Source organism: Ahaetulla prasina, chromosome 6, assembly GCF_028640845.1.
Source record: "Ahaetulla prasina isolate Xishuangbanna chromosome 6, ASM2864084v1, whole genome shotgun sequence".
Classification (NCBI taxonomy): domain Eukaryota; kingdom Metazoa; phylum Chordata; class Lepidosauria; order Squamata; family Colubridae; genus Ahaetulla; species Ahaetulla prasina.
The window spans coordinates 100695487-100720048 of record NC_080544.1 but is presented as its reverse complement, the minus strand read 5'-3'; the positions used below and the strand labels follow the sequence as shown (position 1 = coordinate 100720048).

The following is a 24562-nucleotide window of genomic DNA, read 5'->3' as shown; positions in this document are numbered from 1 at the left end:
TCTATTCTATATGGGGGAACAGCTATCTTTAGGCAAGGGGGATGACGGACTTCTGTTATACGTCTGTGACAAGTAATTCTGCTACATAATGTACAGGTAAGTCATCAACTTATGATATTGAGCCCAAAAATTATGTTGTTAAGTGAAACGTTTATTAAGTGAGTTTTGCCCCCATTTTACAACCTTTCTTGCCATAGTGGTTAAGAGAATCACTGCAGTTGATAAGTTAGTAACCCAGTTGTTACTGAATCTGGCTTCCCCATTGGCTTGTCAAAGGATTGCAAAAAGTGGATTAAATGACCGTGGGGCACAGCAATTGTCTAAGTATGAAGTTGCCAAGCCTCTGAATTTTGATCCCATGATCATGGGGATACTTCAAGGGTTGTAACTGTAAGTCCCCTTTTCCAGCAGTTGTAACTTTGTACGGTTGCTAAATGAACTGTTATAAGTTGAGGACTACCTGTGTAGCCTTATTTCAACCATGGTATGACTGATCCAAATCCAAATGTATATGCCGAAATCTAAAAATGTTTTAACTGCAAGTGAACATTATAGAAATTGGGCAGATAGGGAGCTTTTGACTGAATAAAATCACATTAACCATCGAACAAGAGAATTAAATCTCCACAGCTACAGTACGTACTCATGACAATTGTTAGATGTCCCTTTCCTTAAAATGAAGAATCTTTTGGGGCCACAGTATTCTATTAACAGAACTGCTAAAATAGCTCGGCATATACAGGTTGTTAAGAAATGGTTTACTCAATAACTAGCATTAGTGGCGTGATGCTTTACATAGCAACGTTTCATTCTTAGAACGAAATTGCTTTACAAAAGGTTTGGAAATTAAAACACGGGGTAAGAGTACGTCTTTCCTGGGGCGCACGTCCCATTTAACTCAATGGAACTTGCTTCTGAACAGGTGGGGTTAGTACTGTAGAGTATTATGCTGCTGATAATATTTTAGGCTAATTGGTTCTCTTGTCTCATGACTGATTCATACTGAATAGGGGATATTTTATCTTTAATAAAATAAATGGAAAAATGACATTGTGGATATAAAACAATAATGAAAGAAATATATTTCTGTGTTGCAATCAAGGAAACATTTGTTTGTGATAACAAATCACAAAGTAAAAATGATATGAAAGATTTTTGGAAGAGTATTTAAAACTCATTAGCTATATTGCTTATTTATTTGTTCATTCTCTTTTTATTTCGCTCTTTAGCCAAAATGGGATTTCCAATACTATCATTATACTAAAATACTCTTAATGGCTAGATTTAAGGGAATATATATAATCGGCTTTGTGTATGAGAATGACACTCAAAGTCTGTTGCTTCTATAAATAAAAGCAAATACTAGGAAATCTGTGAGGTAGTAAGTTCATCATGCGCATAAAGTAAGCTCAAATGACAAACTCATGTCAAGGGTGAGGCCACATCTCTAAATAAGTGCTGTTTTGCTTTTAAGTAGCAATGTGGACACAAATAATACACATTTGGCTGGATGGTTATGTTTATTTCTGCCATAGAATTTAATGCTATGTTTCCAGACAACTGTACTTGTTATCTATTATGCATTAAATGTTTGATGAAATGCACCATCCTGAGGCTCAGTTGCTTTTTATGCTGATGGGAACTCTGAAATGCTATTATTCTGGGACAGGTGAGAAAATTCACACAACCACAATCAAGCAGTTACGTGTTCGTGAAGATGACAGAAAAGTTCTTTTTGGGTACCAAACCTCATCAAACAATCTTTGCACTTGTGAGGCAGTTCAGCCGAATGCCTGAAGTCCAAGTGACTTCTGAGGTCTCCAATCTGTCCGGTCGAATATTCGCAATATTGACACAAATAAATGCCTTCCATCAGGTGACTGTTTAAGTGTTTGCAATATTCCAACATGCCTGAGAAGCCTTTCCCACAATCATCGCAAACATGAGGGAATATTTTGGTGTGCTCTATCGCCAGGTGGCGATTGACATTGGTGTGAAGCCTGCTGCGGAAGCCGCACACTTGACACACAAAGAAGTTCCTGTACTTGTCAAAGCTGATTTTGCTGACCATGCTGCAATGGGCCTGGGGCTGCCTGTTGTTAAAGCTGTCGCTCAGCTCTATCAGCCGGCCCGCGTGCTCGTTCACCACATGGCTATGCAAGTCCTCGGGGTCGCTCGTCTCGTGCTCGCAGAACTGGCACAGGTAGAGCTCATCACAGCTGTGCTCCTGGAAATGGAGGTATAACTCGCTACTGGAAGAGAACTGAACATCACACTGCTCACACCAGTAAAGATGGTCGCTGAAATGCGTGTCTGCTATATGCTGGCTCAGGTTTTCAATCATCACGGTTTTGTAGTCGCAATATTTGCAAACGTAGGGGTCGTCCTCATGGGCTTTCAAGTGTTCAATGAGCACCTTCTTGGAAGAGAAGGTCTCCTTGCACATGCGACAGATGTGGCCCTCAGGGCAGGTTTTATGCTTGAGAACCACGTGCTGCTTCAGGTCAGAGAAATATTTGCTGTTAAACGTGCACCGATCACACTTGTACAAACCGCTGCTGTTCGCCCGAAGCAGGGGCCATTTGGGCGGAATGGCGGCATTCGAAGGAGGAGGATATTTGTCAAGCCTCTTGCAACTTCCAACCGGGATTTCCTCTGCCTCTTCTGCTTCCAGCTTCTCAGGGGAAACGGTCTGAGTTTCAATGTCGTGGACCTCTACGGCTTGGACTTCAGTAGTGGAGATCTCTACAGTTTGAATGTCCAAAGGTTTCTCCTCTTCCGTTAAACTGTCACTGAAAACGGGGGACTCGCACGAATCTTTAAAAACTCCATTACTGTTGTTTTTATCTGCAAAAGGAGTCAAGACCAAACTTACAAAGAATGGACTCTATTATATTTTAATTTACTGAGTAATTTTTTTTAATGAAAACAATCACCACCACCAGGGGATAGATTTTAATTGTTTTCCTGAGAGAAAGAAAAAAAAACTGCCCGATCTCCCCAAGAATAAGTAGTGAGGGATACTGAATGCTATGATAGAAAATAAAAGCAAACTTGCAGTATCATTGGTTTTGTTGGAACACTACTACTGCAATTCTTCGCATATTTATTTTTTCAGTTCTGCTGAATTCATCTGAACTGCAGCCAGATAAATCTTAAAGAGGCGTATATTGTTATTCCATTCTTTTGTTAAGAAACTGAAGATAGCTTTCTTATATTCTATATATTCTTGTATACAACTCCCACATGCTATGGGAACAAGGATTCTGATTTACAGTCCCGAACATCTGGAGGGCATGTGAAGATCTAAGGTAAAAGGTAAAGGTTCCCCTCGCACATACATGCTAGTCGTTGCAGACTCTAGGGAGGCGGTGCTCATCTCCGTTTCAAAGCCAAAGAGCCAGTGCTGTCCGAAGACGTCTCCATGGTCATGTGGCCGGCATGACTCAACGCCAAAGGCGCATGGAACGCTGTTACCTTCCCACCAAATGTGGTCCCTATTTTTTCTACTTGCATTTTTACATGCTTTTGAAACTGCTAGGTTGGCAGAAGCTGGGACAAGTAACGGGAGCTCACCCCGTTACACGGCAGCACTAGGGATTCGAACTGCTGAGCTGCTGACCTTTCGATCGACAAGCTCAACGTCCTAGCCCCTGAACCACTGCGTCCCTCCTGTGATGATCTACCTTTGTTCTAATGACTGCAATGCATAGGTTCTAAATTTTTTACTATTCAGAAAGGGTCTTTATTACTTGACATCTATTTTCCCCCCTTCTCATTTTGGCACTATTAAGAATAGGGAGAGTAAATAGGAAGTGACACCAATTGCCTTTCCCTTACCTTTTCTCTTAGGGTCCATCAAATGTGTCCCCGGAACATTAGATTGGATCCCACTCCATTGAGATGTCCCAGCATACACCTGGCTGCCATCCTCATCAGTATCTATACTAGGCGTCGTGTTATGAAATCGACCTGTGGAGAAAAAAAAATCTATTTAATTTAATCATTTATATAGGCACCCATCTAGCACACAACTCAGGGTGTTCCAGTGTTAGCCTCCTAATTCAGTTCATACTTTTTCAGTAGCTCTAAAACATGCAATTCAGAGCTTATATCATACCTTGTTACAAGACTCATAACAAATAATATGACTTTCTCCTACTTGAGTACACTGTAGTAAAAAATTTTTAAAGCTAAAATTATTTCTCTGTAGGAACAGAATAACTAGAGACACTGAGAAAGTGTAACTTATGCCTGCTTCTCATAAACTTGTATGGATTGTATGTACTCCTGCCCATATTTATTATGTCATGCATGGTATGTGATGATATAACATGATCACATGTTTTAAAACATTACTGTTCCCTTAAATATTTACATTTCCAATGCATATTTTAACATACCAATCTGAATTGATTATTTGGAATCACATCTTTACTCAGAGACAGTAGTTCTTTCAAAAATAATAGTAATCCTGTCAAGCGTTTCTGAAGTTATCTATATCAGTAATAGGTAGCTGCCTATAAAATGGATTTATCAGCTGTTGCCTTGTGTAATCATGACACATCATGATTACATGTAGCCTTAACTAACTTCCACATTTTAATTTCATTATATATAGCTCTCATTCATCAAGCAACCATATTCTCATAAATCACGCTACATTTTATGGCCTTCTCGTTTTATCATAAATTTTAAATATCAAACATCCAATAAGCTTTTTTTCATTTGCATATATAAAAATCTCTTCTGCACACATTCTATTCAACATAAAGCCACCGTACACCACCCACAATTCTGCAAATTGACATCTCTTGTAACCTTTTGATAAAATATTGGGTGAATATTCCTAAGCATATAACAAACTAATGTCCTTGTAGATTTTGCATTCAATTTTTATCTTTCCTTTGTACAAAATATTTGTCAAGCACAAATGCACACAAATATTAAATGAACAGCAGACACATCAAAAGCATTTTTTTCATCAAGTTACAATCTACTTCTGTAGTCTTACAATTTTTTAACAACAACAACAACAACAACAACAACAACAACAACAACAGAGTTGGAAGGGACCTTGGAGGACTTCTAGTCCAACCCCCTGCCCAGGCAGGAAACCCTACACCATTTCTGACAAATGGCTATCCAACATTTTCTTAAAAACTTCCAGTGTTGGAGCATTCACTTCTGCAGGCAAGTTGTTTCACTTATTGATTGTTCTATCAGGAAATTTCTCCTTAGTTCTAAGTTGCTTCTCTCCTTGATTAGTTTCCAGCCATTGCTTCTTTTTCTACCCTCAGATGCTTTGGAGAACAGCCCGACTCCCTCTTCTTTGTGGCAACCCCTGAGATATTGGAACACTGCTATCATGTCTCCTTCTTTTCATTAAACTAGACATACCCAGTTCCTGCAATCATTCTTCATATGTTTTAGCCTCCAGTGCCCCAATCATCTTTGTTGCTCTTCTCTGCACTCTTTCTAGAGTCTCAGCATCTTTTTTACATCGTGGCGACCAAAACTGGATGCAATATTCCAAGTGTGGCCTTACCAAGGCATTATAAAGTGGTACTAGCACTTCACGTGATCTTGATTCTATCCCTCTGTTTATGCAGCCCAGAACTGTGTTGGCTTTTTTGGCAGCTGCTGCACACTGCTGGCTCATATTTAAATGGTTGTCCACTAGGACTCCAAGATCCCTCTCACAATTACTACTATTGAGCAAGGTACCACATATATGGTACCTGTGCATTTTATTTTTTTGGACTAAATGTAGAACCTTACTTTTTTCACTGTTGAATTTCATTTTGTTGGTTAGCGCCCAATGTTCAAGTCTGTCAAGATCCTTCCGTAACTTGAGCCTATCTTCTGGAGTGTTGGCTATTCTTGCCAGCTTGGTGTTATCTGCAAATTTGATGAGTTCCCCATCTATCCCCGTGTCCAAGTCATTGATGAAGATGTTGAAGAGTACTGGGCCTAAAACAGAGGCTTGGGGTACTCCACTGCATACTTCCCTCCATGTGGATGTAGTTCCATTGAGGTTGAGTGTGGTTGGTCAGCCAGTTATGAAACCATCTGGTGGTGGTGCTGTCTAACCCACATTTTTCTACGTTATCTAGTAGTAAGTTATGGTCTACTTTATCAAATGCTCACAATATTTATGTTTATCTTTTTATAAAAATTTTGGTTGGTTCCCTGTACATAGTCCATAAAATAGGATATTCTGTAGAATACCTTAGAATCTTTCAGAATATGTACAAGGAGATAGGCAACCTGCTCAAAAATATACCTGCGAATGAATTTGCAAAATCTTTACCTCGGTTATCAGGAACTTTTGTGTCTAGCTGTTTCATGGAACAGACACTGTAACAATGATCAGAAAATATGCCACTGTTATCTATGTATTTTGGAATTCCTGAAGAATCTAAGACAGAAAAAAAAAAAGACAAGAGCATGAGCTTAAAATATCTGATAGAATATATTTCTTGACATCTGTATCAATTTTCTTATGGCTAAATTATTTGATGTTATAGAGAATATAATGCAATCTTTAGTAGGTTTCTTTAAAAATAAGTGACATTTATTCCCATTTAAGTGTTACAGAACGGCAGACCAAGAAAGAAATATATAAACGCACAAAAATTGGACTGTGGTCTAATAAACTTCAACTAACATAAAACCAGTAGGTGACTGGTAACAGATGTGAGAGAAGAATTCTTTCTCTTCTCTTGATCCCCTCTACCAGGTATTATTATATTTCTGAAAGAAACAGGTAAGTAATAACAATACTTCGTATTGAAGCGGAATACAAAACAAAAATGGGATTTGTACTCCTGTAGATAAAATTCTATTTTTGAATCCACATTTCTGTTTCTCATGCAGATCTAACTCTTAACTCTTTTCCTTCCAGTTCTAAAATTCAACTTTTCTGATAGTAATGATATAGCCTATCAGAACAAAAACTTGAAAGCCTGAAAGCTTCTTTTCCTCTCCTTATACCCAAGATAATCAAAATGGGCCAATCCTGATTTTCTTTCTCACCTCCTCCTGCCTTTCTTAATTGCAAAAATTCTTCAGTGCCATCTGTCTGCCTCTACCCAGAGCATATAGAGACATTCTCTTTCGTGCCTCCCTTTAACTAATCTCCTAGCACAGGGGTCTGCAAACTTGGCTCTTTTAAGACTTGTGGACTTCAACTCCCAGAGTCCCTCAGCCAGCAAAGCTGAGAACTCTGGGAGCTGAAGTCCACAAGTCTTAAAAGAGCCAAGTTTGCAGACCTCTGTCCTAGCACCTATCAGTCCTACCCAGAAATCTCAGATTCCTTGCATTTTCCTCTTTTTTGCCAGGTTCTCATCCCAACTTCAGTCTCTTGGTTTCCTCCTGTGTCAGAAAATCACTACTATTTCTTTATCCATTCTTCTGTTAGTCTCTAAATCTGATGGCCCTTTTTATTACACAGTGGCTTGTCCTTTGATTCATTTTCTTTTGGGAGGGTAATCTATGGCTGCTCTTGTCTTCATTTAAGCAAAGAAAGGTAGCTGTGAGGTCATTCCAAAGTACTCACAGGTAATTGCTTTAAAAAAAATAAGACAGGACCCAGAGGGCATCACTATCCTCTCCATAAAGAATTCTATTAGGTCTGAAAGACTCTGTTTGCCAAAGTATGTTTTACAAGTTTTTAAAATGATGAGAGAATTGGTGTTGTGTGGAAATATGTTAGATTATATATGGTTGTGTGGTTTATTTTTCCTTTTTTCAAATCTCAAGTTTATAATAAAGAACAAAAACCATAGGGATAGCAACTTACAAATAAAGTGTATAGGAAGTGGGTTAAATTTAGGGTTTGGGCTAGATGATCTCCAAGATACCTTTAACCTTTACTTTCTAGGATACAGACATCAACATTTCTACTGCACCCAGTTACTTTGTCCTGTACTTATACAATGTAACAATGAATTATAGACAGTCTACACAGAATTTTAAGAATTCAGTTTTTAGATAACCCATCTCACTCAAAAATCTAGTTTTTTGGAAAGTGTAATAGACACATTTGGAAGGAAATGCAATTTATGGTAACTGAAATGGGTAAATATAGCTACGTTTGATTTACCTGAGTAGCGTGAAGGATGCAGAGTCTTCCTTTTCCTTTTCTTTGGATGCTCATTCATTTTGCTTTAGTCTGAAATAACTGCAGGCAGCAATCAAAGTCAAACATTTCAGTTAATGCACTACTGGTCAATTTACAGTTATAAAGAGTAAAGAGAAACCTAGATGGAATCCTCAAATGAAAAACCCACTCCATTAACCAGCACAATCAGTCTATCTGCCAAAACACTCACAAAGTGCACCTTCAGGCAGGTTCAATTAGAATACAGACCCAGATCTCCCAAGTACAATTGTCCTTAATTTGGGGCATCAAAAATACAGATCTGCTGAGAATTTTGCAGCTGCAATTCAACCGACTGGGAAGCCAGTTGGAGGTGGAAGTGCCAACTGGTCCTTGGATGTTTTTTAAGAGAATGTCTTCATAAATCCAGGCTACCAATTATTTAACAGCAGCAGCGACAACAATAACACAAATTCCCTAGAATTGAGCTTATTCCTGGTTTTCTTGGCAATGAGATGAAATAACTTGCCACTGCTTTTTTTTTTTGATTAATTTCAGACATTTCCCAATCTAACTCTGGAATGCCCTGGAAGTCTTGCAGTTAAACACAAGTAATCCTCGAGTTATGACAGTTCACAGTGACCATTTGAAGTTACGCATTAACCCCGCAAGTATTTATGATATAGTCCTGAAATTACAAATGTTGCAGCACCACGGCAGCCGTTCACCCTTATGTATGACCGCAGAGGCACTGCAACATTCATCCTGCCTATTCCCCCCTCCTTGCTCCCCACAATTGCTTCCCCTTCCCTTTCTGCGTTCATTTAACGACAGTGCTTCAATGGTTGTTCTAATAAGAATCAAGTTGGTCATGCAACAGACCCATTTTACAACCGTGATGGGCAGGCTCCATTGGAGTCATAATTTGAGGACTACCTATAAAGAGCAAATGGGGTTTGATCCCACTTTTTTCTGGCAACCCCTTGTTGCCAAAACAGAAACTCAAATATAAGTTTTATTAACATGCCAATTTAGACATAAGAATGTTCTCTGTACTTTGCTTCCTTGTGTGTCAGAGCAGCCACTGTATAATTATTTCACTGATGGAAGAGTATCACTTTAGATTGGCCGTATTATTTAATAAATGATTTATAGTGGGGGTTTTTTTTAAGGATAAGAATTGTGTGTTATTAAATGTAGCTGCCCAAAGGCCTGAGGCATTAGAAATGCCATTCAATAATTTCTCAAATAAAAGAAGTTCACAAATGCATTTCAATTTAATGTTACCACACAGCCGCAGGAGTCTCAGGTCAGAAATGTTCTTGCTAATTAAAATATCAGTTAAAGATTTCATAACAAAATAGCCTTTCTCTCTATAGATAAGCCCAAAAGTATGATGAAACAGATATGACAATATTTGCTCAGAGTGATTCTTTTCTGTCAGTGTCAATGCATAATTCATAAGTGTGATTCTGATAAGGCAGAACCCAGCCAGACAGTTCTCAATTCTCACCAGGCAATTTATTTTAGTATTGTGTATTACTTATAAAATAAATTGTTCTTGATTTGATCTCACTTTTAAACACAAGCGGGACCAGTGCAAATCTGTAAATTCAGTAAAGCTGCTGAGAAAGTTCAGACATTCAAAGTCATTTATATAAGGTCTCTGATTCCTGGAGATCTGAAAATAAAATGACAGATGACCTGTTTAAATGTGGCTTGAGGCTGCATACCTGGCTTACAGCCTAAAGCATGCATTTGGAAAAAAAGCAGGATCGGAAACAAAAGGATCCATTCTTCTTGGGTAAGTTAGTGAGAAGCACTATTTAAAGAGATGTGAGTGAAAAAGGATTATAAATTATTCCTCCGTAATTTTTTTTAAAAAAAAAACATGTAATGCCCCTCTATCCACACCACAAAATGTTAAACGCTAAAAATTTTCCAAACTGAATGGAAGTATACTTGTGATGGTCTTTTATCTACAAGTGGAATTTAAAACCCAGCAGGAATAAACAGTAGATCTCTGTCTTGGTCTCTCTCTGTTGTTGAAGAAACTCTTTTCAAGAGGCTTTAGATTATTGACAAGCTTTGACAATTAGCTGAAATTCGTCATTATCACCAATGTAACTCCCTGTTCGGAGGCCTGAACAACAAAGCTTTCATTGTGATGTAAAGTTAAGCTCTGTAGTTTAGAGGCCAATGAGAATCAGCCTTTTCTTGAAATTGGAGAGAGTGTATTCATTGTAGTTTTTGTTAACTTCTATGGGGTTTACCAAAATGTAAGCATTTTCTCTAAGAATTATAAAACTTTTGGCTTTCACTGATTTTTGAATAACTCATTTTTTCCCTCCTCTTTGATGTTCAAGAATAATATTGTGGGCAGAATGAAATGATCAGAAAGAAAATTTGTCTGAGCATTTCTCTCTAACTACAATGAATCCTTTGTCATATGAATTTTTCAGGTTAGATTTTAAATTGACCATTTGCATCTCCAAATCTGTAAAAATAAAAATATGAAAGAGCGTTCAAGTTGCTAAATAAAATTTCTTTTTAAAAATATTTTTATTCGAAAGATAAAAATTAAAAATCTGAAAGAGAAAGAAAAAATATCAACAAAAACAAAAAACAAAACTAGACAAGATTAAAAAAATATGAAGTGAAAAGGACAAAAAACCCCACAAAGACACGTGTTATCCACCCTAGTTGAACACTGACAAACAATAATAGCTCCCCCCCACTTGCAAAACAGGTCCAAAGTTTATAAATTTCTACATCTCTTTGCAACCTAAGTGACCTGTCATATTTTTATATATACATATACATATACAGAGAGAGAGTCGGAGAGAGAGATCTGAAAAATGGTAGCAAAGTTAAAGTTCAAGGCCCTCTGTTAACAGTCTACCATTGTAATTTACTCATAGAAAGTCTACCACAGTTTCTTATCTATCACAAAACACCCCAGTGTTATTATTGCTCATCTGTCAAGGATCAAATATTGTACCCTTGTTTGGCTCTTAATAATGAAATCTTTCCTTAGGTTTTTAATTGGAAACTTTCCCAGCAACTTCTTCTCATTTCCATAGTTCCTAAGTCTCTGTTGTAAATACATGCAACATCCATGTTTGAAAAATTCTCCTTAAAAACACATTCCTCTTGCCAAGGAAGTCCAGTCCATTGTTCATCAATTCCATTATCTCAGAATTTCTGGCATTCATATTCCTTCCAATCTCTTCTGGCATATCTACATTTTTCAAACCAAGGGCTTTCTTCTTCACATCTGACATCAACAGATCAGATTCCAATTCATCAAGTTGCAAATCAAATCCTTAATGCCTCAGCATTAAGTCCTTTTAAAAGTTGATACCACTGTTATTTCCTGCTTTTGGATATATGGTCTTGACTGTGGTTCACAGCCATTGTTGACCCAGCAAATGCTTTGCTTATATTTTCAAATAAAACTGTTGGGAGAGCATTCTTTTTCAAATGCTTCCCAGAAAATTATACTGCCTTTTAGAGACATTTGAGAAACACACTGTTCTTTCCAAGGACATAAGAAACAGATAAGTCGTAAATCAGCATCCACAAATAAAAGCTGATAAGGGTTTTTTTCTCCAGAATCAAAAATGACTAAAGAAAGGGGAATTTCCCCATTAAAAGTTGAAAAACAAGTATCAACACCTTTTTATTATTAAAGAGCTAGAAAGAGCAAAACTTGTATAATGTAAAATGTAATAAATGTAAAATGTATAGGGTGACTTTCAATTGGATGACTTTCACTGCCAGAAAATATACTTTCATGACAGATCTCCTTACAGCTAAAATGAAAATGGTTTGGAATTTAATAGAAAACAATGAAAGAACAGGGGGAAAAAATTGCAGAAATCCAGAAAAGGATTATAAAATAGGTCAGCAGTCAACTAGTTGTAAATCAAAAGGCAGTAAAGCTTCAAAATGTTCAATTAAAACCCAGGTATGCTTAAGCAAAACAAACAGCTAAGAGAAAAGATGGTAAGAGACCCAACCTTCTGATTGCTCCTCACCAAGAATTGCAGTCTTCAGGATCCCCTCTTCTCTGTAGATCAGTGGTTCTCAACCTTTATAGTGCTGCGACCCCTTTAATACAATTCCCCACGATGTGGCGACCCCTTTAATATAATTCCCCACGATGTGGTGACCCCTTTAATACAATTCCCCATGATGTGGCGACCCCAACCATAAAATTATTTTCGTTTTGAATTTATTGCGCCTGAAGCCGTATTGGCTAGCAATCTGAACTGCTTGCGATTGCCTTGAAGACAGAGGCATTAAAGCAGAGACTCCACCCATATTAAGTTTATCATGCCTGAAGCCAGATTAGGCTAGCGATTGGGAGTGATTGCAGCTGGCTTGAGAGGGAGACATCAGAGCAAAGGTTTCTCTCTTTTTTAATTCATCATGTCTGAAGTCGAATTCGGCTAGCGATTTGAAAAGCCTGCAGCTGGCTTGTGGAGTCAACCATTGGAGCATGATTCTTCGACTTGCAAGTATACTTCCCATATTTCCGATGCTCTTAGGCGACCCCTGGCAAATGGTCATTCAACCCCCAATGGGGTCCCGACCCACAGGTTGAGAACCACTTCTGTAGATGTATGGTTGTCCGAAGGTCGTATTGGGTCTTTACTAGACTCCCTTTCCAAAATACAGGGAGGCGAGCCACCAAATAACCAACTTTGGCAGCAAAATCAGCTGTTCATCGGTGGGAGAAAAAAAAGTCACCCACTTCCCATCATCTTGGGAGAAGTCCACTAAATAGAATTTCTGATTATTAGAAAAAGAAATAACATCAAAGGATTGAGAACTACAAATTGTCCAAAATTAAAAATAGGGATGTTATTTAACTCCCAATTGGAATAAATTATGCAACTCCAATATTTGTATAAACATGGACAAATAATTCTTTTAATAGAAAAAAATATTTGTAGCTCAGGGTTGAACTGTAGTGTCCTTGCTGCTCTCTAAGCTTGGTTGTTTGCTTGCAGACATTTCATTACCAACTAGGTAACATCACCAGTGCTAATGAGTGTGGGATTTTCTCCTGTTTGTATTATAATAGCTTGCTTTGCCAGTCTTGGTGGTGGGTGTGATTTTCTCCTTGGTAGCTCCTTGATTTAGGGTATTGTTTTTTGCTTGATTGTCTGGTGTTAATCAGACAAACAATCCTATTTTAATTTTCAGTTTGGAAATTGTATAGTTTGTAAATATGGACAAAGACTTCATAAAAAGAGCCCCCATCTGGAAGCAAACACAAATCTCAAAATGAATAAAGCAAGGCTTATAGTAGTGTTTATTAAGCCAAAGATCCCCAACCCCCAGTCTGTGGACCAGCACTGGTCTGCAGCATGCCAGAAATGGAGCCGTGCAAACAAGAGAAGCCCCATCTGCAGGCGGCAGGCAAAACCATGCCCCCTCTGGTCCACAGAAAAACCTCTCTCCACAGAACTGATCCCTGGTACCCAAAAGGTTGGGGGCTGCTCTTATTAAACAATAAGTTCTAGTGGGACTCCCTCCAAAGAATATTGAGAGAAATCCCACCCACTCATATTTATACATCCCAGAAAGATGGGAGAGACTAATGCATAAACAACACATTATGTACAGTACGCATACATATTCATAGGTATTGGATTTTTGTTGCTACAAGTAATGGACCTCGGGCTACTATTTGCCGTTTTCCTTTAGAAACTAAAAAGAGGGACAATAAAGCAATAAAATAGGGCAGAAAACATATCCCATAAATAGAGGCGATTTGGGAATGCCAAATACAAAGAGAAAAACATTTCCCATTGCAAATCTAAGGGATTATTCTAAAAATTTATCAAACTGTAGCCTTATATATTAATATCATTTAATCAATTCTTCTCATCTAAGAACTAATTTTCCCAAACTCAACATGATGTTCACAGATCTGTGCATTCAAACTAAGCTGGCTTTTTGATTTGTCACTGGCATGCTATTATGGCAGTTATTTTGTAATTGGACATGTCCCTCCAACATAAACATAAAGAGAGTTATCCATCACTAAATTCAAGGTTGCAATTTACAAATATATCTATGTATGTGTGTGAACATAACATATTTCCTAAGAAACTGAATTCATCTTAAAAAATCTTAAAGGGTTTCTAATTCCTGGTTTACAAAATAGAAGTGTTCCCAAGGCAATGAAATGTCTTGAAGGAAATTCACTAAAAACAACACCCTAAACTATGCAGGATACAAGGCAATCTTCAAAAAGAACAAGGGTAATCTATGCGCAGGCAGATGTTTTTCAAAGGGAGAATTATGCTCGGTTAAGCACCTGTTAAGCCCCTCGTAAGAGCTATGAGAACAGTCAATGACAAAAGTCCTTGAGGTTTCTATCTTCTATCTAAGCCTGTCATCCAGTCACCAGTTGGCAAACCTTTTATTGGTATAATGGAGATCTGTGCACAATGAAACTAGCAGAGGTGTTAAATAGGCTAAGAAGGGATTCGCTCCCTCATGAACCTTTGAACTATATTCTATTATGTAGCTGGGGTTCAGAGAAGCTGTAGTCATAATGCCATCAAGCTATTTAGGCATGTGTTTTCAAGATATGGGGGAGAAAAATAACAAAAGTCTATAAAGAATCTGAACATTCTAAAAACTATATACTGCTAAATTTCTCATGTCTGTTTCATCATTTGTAATCTTCAATTGAGCCAAAAGATGCACTATAGGAACAGTTTTTGAATTGTGAACCTCAAGTGGGCTAACTTTTAAAGAATGCATCCAAAATCCAGGACTCCTCTGGAATTGAAATTTGGCAAGGTTGTAGCCAGGGCTGCCAAGCCCATTTACAGTCATGTGATTGGCATTTTCAATTCTCCCTGCCAGCTTTCCTTAAGGTAAGTCAATTGGGAACCTGGCAGGAAGTTCCCTGCACTCCCACTGCATTTTTGCCCACCCAGGGGCATTTTGTTTCTCTGTTTAGGCAAAGAAATATCTTTGAAAGAATGATCCAATGGGTCGAGATTATCTTGACTATATCAATGGTAAATATTACGATGAGAAAAAGCACTTGGGAATGGAAAGAAGCGTGGCTGTTCATGCTTTTCTCACTTTCAGATATTGCCTGCCAAGTTTCCAATTTATCTTAACTGCACTGCTCATGTTTTTAGACCTTGGATGCCATATCTCCTCAATAACAGAGAGAACTCTTGCACAGGAAGAGAGCACAGACCTACCACGCTCAAGTATGCATCTCTACTTCCAAATGAATAACCTTTGGCTGAGTTCCAAAATTTCTGTGTTTGCCAAAGGCAATTCCTACCACAGCAGGATCTCAGGGATCACCCTGGTCTGTCAATTGGGTGGAGAGTTGGATTATATATGAGGCTATATGGATCAGCTGAAAATCAGACACGAAACCTGCATCTAAAAATACCCAAAAGTCATACTGAGTGAAACCTCAATTTCTTTTCCTTTTATGCCAACAGAAGTGTGTGTGTGTGTGTGTGTGTGTACCATCTGATCAGTAAATGACACAGGAATATTGTATAAAAGTGGTGCAGATGAGCTGACCTTTACATAAAACATGAAGAAATAAACGTAACAATAAATGTTCTTCAAAGAGGTGGATTGAATTTTGGTTTGTTTTCATCTAGTGGGACCCAGAAAGCATGCCTTTTCCATAGGAGACCTGCTGTGGAACACCCTTCCCCCTTGAGAACTAGCAAGCTTTCATCCCCAAATATCTACCTACCTACCTACCTCTGGGATTCCACAGCTCAGGCATTTCCAATCCATGACCCATGGGCTGCATGTGGCCCTGGACAGCTAGAAATGTGGTCCCACAATTTTGTAAACTTTGAATATTATATAGTATAGTTACATACATTAACTATATTATATATTTTATATGTGTCCCAAGAAAAATCCTCTTTACTCAACGTGGCCTAGGCAAGGTGAAAGTTTGGGCACCCATGACATACCGTAGATGAATGTGATGTACATGATGGATTGGGTGCTTGGTTTTTTGCAATATATTTCTTGGTATTTTATTGTTTTTTTATTTTATCCACTGTAGTTAGCTACCCCAGGTTGTAGGCACTGTACTGCAAAATGGGCAGACATATAAATATTTTAAATTAAATAGCTATAAATAAAGATTGTGTGCTTTGATCCATAATCCGACTTTCTCTGTCAAAAATTCTCAGGTAGAAGAGAAGAATGGAGTTATTTTAGAACAGAGGAAGGAATCAATCTTCCCTATCAATACATTAATATAAGATATACACGCTGACTGGACTCATACAATGTGCTTAAACTGGTTACATTTTTCTGGATTCCCATATTACAATGAATCATAAGCTAATGAAAGGGGGCCTTGGTTTGTTTATACATCATATTAAAACAATATTCTTCCCACCCTGCAATAAAACTAAGTTTCACTGATATTCACATGTAACCACTGTCTTTAACTAATTTATGGACTGCAGAAAAAAATAGACACGCAGAATCTGGGGAGGAAGGTGGTGTTCTAAGTGGAGAACAGATTTCAAGTATTTCTTCAAATAAAACCTTTAGAGCAAGGAAGAATGAAACGTCCTGGTCTGCCATTCTATGCTCCACTCGTTTCCCATTTAAAAAGACTTGATGTGTTACAAAGATGGCTTCTTTGAATGGGGAAAGTTTGAACTGGCACAAGGCATTTTTACAACACCAAGGTGCTACCACCATCTCCCTCTAGTGAGGTATACCATATTTACCCAGGACAGAGAGAAAAGGCAGTGGAAGGGGCACCCATTTTTGCAGACTAATTTCAAAGACAAGAGAAATCCTAGGGATCTATTAACAATCCGCAGAAATCTCTTTTCAGAGGCATTTTCCTAATTGGGAGAAGTGCAAGAGGGGAAAGCAGTTAAACCCCTATTTTAATTTTTTTTTAAAAAGCCTCCCCTTTTTTTAGCAAGGTTTAAGTTATCATTAAAAATTGGCTGAAATATATTGTATCTTATCCTGTAACTATTGTATGTTACCCTACTTTTTATTTTAAATCATTTGTGTAAGATTTTATTGGCGATATGTTTGCACCTTGTGCTTTGATATGGCCAATAGGCTAATCAAAGCTATCATTTTAATCTGTATTTTATTCCAATTCCGTTTCAAATCGTGTTTTATTCCAATTTCATTTTAAATCGTGTTTTATTCCAATTCCATTTTAAATTGTTTTTTATCAGATTTTATTATAATCATTTGTGTCTGGAACTCTGCACTTTGATAGGGCCCAAGGGCTAAGGAAAAATAAAGTATATTTATATCCCAACCGTTGCAGAGGAGATGATGTAAAGAAAATCATCCTATACCATTCAGGGGCATTTTCGAATTGGGAGAAGGGAAAGCAGTTAAACCCCTCGCATTTTCATATTTTTTTAAAGCCCCCCCCCCTTTTAAAGCAAGCTTAAGTTATGATAAAAAAATAATAATCGGCAAACGATAAAGATATATATCCCAACCGTTGCAGAAGAGATGATGCAAAGAAGATCCATACACCATATTCTTATAGGAAGGATGAATTATTTCCTTTTGTTGTTTTAAAATCTCCTGCAAATCCCATCTCCCTCCATCAACTCAGACCCCCCCACCCCCCCCCCCAAAAAAACCCCTCCCCCCCAGTCTAGTTTCTGCTGGGGTTGCACAGTTTAGTATTTCGGACCCGAGATTCCCTTTATGGGGGGAATGAGAATGGACTCTCCCGAGGGGAATCCGAGGCGACCCCAATTGCCTGGCGGGCGGGAAGAAAGGAGGCTTCCTCAGGAAACAACGCGGGGTTCTCCGTTTAACCTTGGGGAGAGCGCGGGGAAAACACAACCGCCACCATCCCGATCGGAGAGGTGGTTCTCCGGCCTTTCTGAGGAGCCCGAAGAGGCATGGCAGCCCTCCTCCCCCACCACCAAGACCCTCCCTCGGGGAAAGCGGTCGGGCTCCCTGTAAGATGAGTCGGCGTTTCGAGCTCCCGGGAAAGGGAAATTCATGTGTGGGAAGAAAAGACTCCCTCCGCCGGTCCGGCCTTGAGGCGGTTGCTCCTCAGCGCACACGAGCGAGCGAGCGGGAGAGAGAGAGAGAGAGAGAGAGAGGCGCGGCCAAACTCACCTCAAAAGAGAAGGCCGCAAGCGTCGCCCTCACGCGCCGCCGGAACACGGGAGACCCGGCGGGGAACGCGCGAGAAACCTAACCGAGCGCGAGGGACGGCTGGCCCCGCCCCGCTGCGCCCCGCCTTCTCTGGGAAAGGCAGCCGCGCGCCAATACGCAGGCGCGCTGCCTTCCCTCGTCTCCTCGATCCTGGGTGAGGAATGAGGTAAACAGAAAAATAGAACTTGGAAGGGACCTTGTAGGACATCTAGTCCAGGGGTCTCCAACCTTGGCAACTTTAAGCCTGGCGGACTTCAACTCCCAGAATTCCACAGCCAACAAAGCAAAGCTGGCTGGGGAATTCTGGGAGTTGAAGTCCGCCAGGCTTAAAGTTGCCAAGGTTGGAAGACCCCTGATCTAGTCCAACCCTCCCCACCCCACGCCCAAGCAGGAGACCCTACCTTCACCATTTCTGACAGATGGCAGTCCAGTCTCTTCTTAAGCCTCCAGGGATGAAGAGTCCTCCATTCCTCCACCTGCAATAAAATACCTTATGCCACCAGGTTTGAAATTTTGAAATTTTGGGCTTAGACAACCTAGAACTACGCCGCCTTCAGTATGACCTAAGCGTAGTACATAAAATTATCTGCCACAAGGTCCTACCTGTCAATGACTACTTCAGCTTCAACCACAACAATACAAGAGCACATAATAGATACACACTCAAGGTAAACCGCTCCAAACTCAATTGTAGAAAATGCGACTTCAGCAACAGAGTGGTCAACGCCTGGAATGCACTACCTGACTCTAGTTTCTTCCCCAAGCTCCCAAAACGTTAACCTTACACTGTCTATTGTTAACCTCGCCCCATTCCTAAGATTAGCTGTGATGACCAATTAGCCCCCATCTTCACCCATATCTTCAATAAATCACTAGAGATGTGCTATGTTCCTTCTTGCTTCAAACGCTCTACCATCATCCCAGTGCTGAAGAAGCCCACCATCAAGGAACTGAATGATTACAGATCAGTTGCTTTAACATCTGTAGTCATGAAAGCCTTTGAAAGGCTAGTGCTTTTCTACTTGAAAACCATCACGGATCCGCTGTTAGACCCCTTGCAATTTGCATACCGAGCAAATAGATCAACAGATGATGCTGTTAATATGGCTCTGCACTACGTCCTACAACATCTTGAATCTCCAAAGAGATGTAAGGGTCCTCTTTGTAGACTTTAGTTCAGCATTCAATATCATCGTTCCAAACGCTCTTCTAACTAAGCTAAACCAGCTACAGGTACCTGAACAGACTTGTAAGTGAATCACAAGCTTCCTAACAAACAAGAAGCAGCAGGTAAAGCTAAGCGGGATCACTTCAGATACCTGTACAATTAGCACAGGGGCCCCCCAAGGCTGTGTGCTCTCCCCACTTCTTTCTGTATACCAATGACTGCATCTCCAACAATCCCTCTGTTAAACTACTGAAGTTTGCAGACTGGCTTGATTTTTTAAAATTTTAATTTGATTAATTGGGGTTTTAAATTTTTTGTAATTTATAGGGTGTAACTGTGTTTTAGTTTTGGCCAATTGAATGAGTTTTTTAAGGGTTGTTTTTAATATTGTCTGTTTTCCTGTATTTTAACTGGCTATTCACCGCCCTGAGTCCTTCGGGAGAAGGGCGGTCTATAAATTAAAATATTATTATTATTATTATTATTGTTGTTGTTGTTGTTGTTGTTATGATGATGATGATGATGACACAATAGTGATTGGTCTCATTCGAGACAATGACGAATCCGCATATAGACGTGAGGTCAAATCACAGCTGAATCACAGATGCTGTACCTGTTCTTTTAGTTACAGAAAATCCAATATAAAGTCTTGAACCTAACTTACTTAAAAATATTAAAAATCCAATATAAAGCCTTGAACCTAACTTACTTAAAACAGCTTTTCCATTGTGGCTGGATTTGATTTCAACTTGTTCTCCATTAGCATTATTATCTTTTTATCCTGCCTTTTATATACTTGGGGCAATTCAACATACCTAGCAATACTTTATTCAGATAGTCCACCTTAATGATCATTAATTAATCATCAACTCATTTTCAATTCTTAGTGATCCTATAGATTTTTTCCCCATGACAATCTATTCCTAACCTGCTCTTTAGCTCTTCCAACTATGCACCTTTCACTTCTATAACCAACCCTTCCACCTGACTGCTGGCCATCCTCATCTTTCCTTCCAGTTTCCCCAGCATTAGAGCTCTTAAGAAGAGATTGGGCAGCCTAAAATGGTATTGGGTCTTGGGTGTTGATTGGGTATTGCCTTCTGGGTCTTTCTATTGCCTCTAGCAGTGTGACAACCTGTTACACTCCTTCACCCTCCCCAGATGTTCTAAAACAGTGTTTCTCAACCTCAGTGTTGTGACCCAGACCCAAGCAGGTAGTAGTAGACGCAATCAGTTCCAAAACAAACAGACTTTAACTGAGAATTAACTCATTCTCAGCATAGTCCAAACTAAATCAAAACAAATTCTTCATAACAATTCTTCTGTCTTATCACCAACCTTGGTTTAATAAGGCAAACTGCCAAAGTTTTTTCTTGGCAAAAGTTCAAAAGCAGAAGACGCCGACAAGAAATAAATGCAGCAAGACTGTTGATTGGACAATACTGGAAGAAAGAAGAGATACCTACGATAGAAGAATGGATACTGAAAGTTATTAATTTGGCTGAGATGGCTAAAATCTCAGCGTTTTTAAAAGACAATACGCAGGAAAGATATTTAATTGAATGGAAAAAATGGATTGATTATTTACAAAACAGATATCAGATTAAGAAATATCAGATTGCCTTTGAATAATTAGAAAGTTATTTTATGTAATGGGGAGGGGGTTGGGAGATGAAAAGCTTTGGATGTGGTTATTTGGATTGGAAGGGAAAATTTTATTCTATGTTTGGTTTATGTATAACAATACCTTGTGATTGACCCGGGAAGCCGGGGGGTGGGGGTTGGGAGGGGGGAAAGGGAAAATGTTTTTGTTTTTAAAAACTCTTTCATTAAAAAAAAAAAAAGAAATAAATGCAGCAAGACAAAGAACAAGTCTATCAACATTGTTTTCTAACAAAGAGCCCAAACGCCGTTGCTGGTCTTTTAAGCCTTAAAGGGGCCAATCATCTCTTGACCCTGCTCCTGAGTCTTCCTCTTTGCTTTAGCTGCTCTTGCCTTCTGGCAACTCTTCTCATGCATGCATTAGGAACAGGCTCCTCCTGTTCCTCTGCCTCACTACTCTCAGCCTCTGGAGGCTCCAGAGTTCACACATCACTCCCCAATGGCCCCGGCCCCATCTCTGCCTCCGACGCAGAGCCCTCATCTGAGCCTTCCCCAGCCTCCAGGACTGGCCCATGTTCTTCCTCAGCTTCATTGCTGTCCGACTCCGTTGCCAGCTCCGCTTATTATCATTAATTAATGATTAATTAATGATCATTAAGGTGGACTATCTGAATAAAGTATTGCTAGGTATGTTGAATTGCCCCAAGTATATAAAAGGCAGGATAAAAAGATAATAATGCTAATGGAGAACAAGTTGAAATCAAATCCAGCCACAATGGAAAAGCTGGTTGTAAGTAAGTTAGGTTCAAGGCATCTACTTTATATTGGATTTTCTGTAACTAAAATAACAGGTACAGCATCTGGAAGGTGGTCCTTGATTTTCAGCTGTGATTGGATTGGCAGATGGTAGTTGTGGCAATGTTTACCAGTCATGACCCTTCAGCTACAATCCTTCCTGAATTAGTTTGATTTGGCAGTTTTAGTTTGGTCATGCACAACCTTAATTATTGCAATGTGATCTATGTGAGGCTACTCTTGGAAGGACTCTAAAAGTTGCATTTGGTGTAAAATACAACAACCAGGCTATCTTCTTTTTTTGTCGTAAATACTGGCTTAATAGATGAGAATGTGATTCACACAGTGTAACTGCTGTTGCAAAACCTCTAACAGACCCTCCCCTGATAATTGTAGACTAGAATTAGAATTAGAATTAGAATTAGAATAGAATAGAATAGAATAGAATAGAATAGAATAGAATAGAATAGAATAGAATAGAATAGAATAGAAGCTGGAAGGGACCTTGGATCTTCTAATCCAGCCCCCTGCTCAAGCAGGAGAACCTATACCATCTCAGACAAGTGACTGTCCAGTCTCTTCTTAAAAACTTCCAGTGATGGAGCACCCACAGCTTCTAGTAGCAAGCTGTTCCACTGGTTAATTGTCCTCACTGTTAGGAAGTTTCTTCTTAATCCCAGGTTGCTTCTCTCTTTGTTTAATTTCCAACCATTATTTCTTGTCCTGTCCTCTGGTGCTTTGGAGAATAATTTGACCCCCTCTTCTTTGTGGCAGCCTCTTAAATACTGAATACTGCTATCATGTCACCCCTAATTCTTCTTTTCTTTAGTTTAGCCAGACCCCAAACCTGCAGCCAGTCTTCATATGGTTTAGTCTTCAGGCCTTTGATCATCTTAATTGCTCTTATCTGAACATTTTTCAAGGTCTCAACATCTTTTAAGTAGTATAGTGACCAAAATCGGTTGCAGTATTCCAGGTGTGGTCTTATTGGTGTTGCTTTTAATAAAATGGTAACATAGGGGGTAGTTGATATTAGTGTTTGATGGATTCATAGTTGGATGAATGACTGTATAGTGCTGGTTAATGGTTCAGCTTTTGCTTAGAGAAAAATGTTGCGTGGATTGATTATCAGATTTGCAGATGACACAAAGCTGGGAAGGGTAACTTTAGAGGAAAGACTTCAACAAACCTATACAGTCTTCATTTGCGTGCTGAAATTAATACAATAGAATCTGCATCTGGGAAGGAAAAATGAAAGGACCACAAGACTCTTGTGTCAGGGGTGAAATACTCCCGGTTAGGACGGATCGCCTGATCCGTAGCGATGGCGGTGGGTGGTTTGGAGAACCGGTAGCAAAATCTCTGCCCACCCCTGCCCAGCTGAGCTATGCGATCATCAGAGGGTTTTTTTTTTTAAAGCCTCCCTTTTTAGCAAGGTTTAAGTTATCATTAAAATTGGCTGAAATATATTGTATCTTATCCTGTAACTATTGTATGTTACCCTACTTTTTATTTTAAATCATTTGTGTAAGATTTTATTGGCGATATTTTACCTTGTGCTTTGATATAGCCAATAGGCTAATCAAAGCTATCATTTTAATCTGTATTTTATTCCAATTCCGTTTCAAATCGTGTTTTATTCCAATTTCATTTTAAATCGTGTTTTATTCCAATTCCATTTTAAATTGTTTTTTATCAGATTTTATTATAATCATTTGTGTCTGGAACTCTGCACTTTGATAGGGCCCAAGGGCTAAGGAAAAATAAAGTATATTTATATCCCAACCGTTGCAGAGGAGATGATGTAAAGAAAATCATCCTATACCATTCAGGGGCATTTTCGAATTGGGAGAAGGGAAAGCAGTTAAACCCCTCGCATTTTCATATTTTTTAAAGCATTTTTAACAACCTCTTGGTGGAAGAGGTTGTAGAAAAAATCTTTAAAAGAAAAAAAGTTGGACACGCCACCCAGTCATATTACCCTCCCACCCCACGCCCAAGCAGGAGACCCTACCTTCACCATTTCTGACAGATGGCAGTCCAGTCTCTTCTTAAGCCTCCAGGGATGAAGAGTCCTCCATTCCTAAGATTAGCTGTGATGACCAATTAGCCCCATCTTCACCCATATCTTCAATAAATCACTAGAGATGTGCTATGTTCCTTCTTGCTTCAAACGCTCTTCTAACTAAGCTAAACCAGCTACAGGTACCTGAACAGACTTGTAAGTAAATCACAAGCTTCCTAACAAACAAGAAGCAGCAGGTAAAGCTAAGCGGGATCACTTCAGATACCTGTACAATTAGCACAGGGCCCCCAAGGCTGTGTGCTCTCCCACTTCTTTCTGTATACCAATGACTGTATAGTGCTGGTTAATGGTTCAGCTTTTGCTTAGAGAAAATGTTGCGTGGATTGATTATCAGATTTTGCAGATGACACAAAGCTGGGAAGGGTAACTTTAGAGGAAAGACTTCAACAAACCTAGTTCATAGAGTGGTGAACATTCTTTGTATTCTGTCCTACCCACAAACTCTATATTAAAAACAGGTCTTTGAAAATTACAAAAAAAGATACATCATGTCACTTAAATTTCAGAGGGGGGGGAAGCTGCAGGCCAGTAACTCCCCCCCTTTTTTGCATTTAGCATATTTTTCCTTATCCTATTTCACCTATAGCCCTACCAGTTCAGGATGGTATCAGCTCTGCTG

At 39.1% G+C, this 24562-nt stretch overlaps 1 protein-coding gene across 1 annotated transcript; it reads right to left on the bottom strand.

The window, feature by feature from the left end:
• Positions 1–18367, bottom strand: ZNF639 (zinc finger protein 639). The gene is made up of 5 exons (XM_058188655.1): positions 18254–18367; positions 8108–8185; positions 6314–6421; positions 3841–3972; positions 1–2847 (listed from the first exon to the last, which is right to left on the bottom strand). The coding sequence occupies exons 2-5, from the start codon at positions 8163–8165 to the stop codon at positions 1694–1696; spliced, it is 1452 nt and encodes a 483-aa protein (XP_058044638.1). The 5' UTR covers positions 8166–8185; positions 18254–18367; the 3' UTR covers positions 1–1693.
• Positions 18368–24562: the final 6195 nt, after the last annotated feature.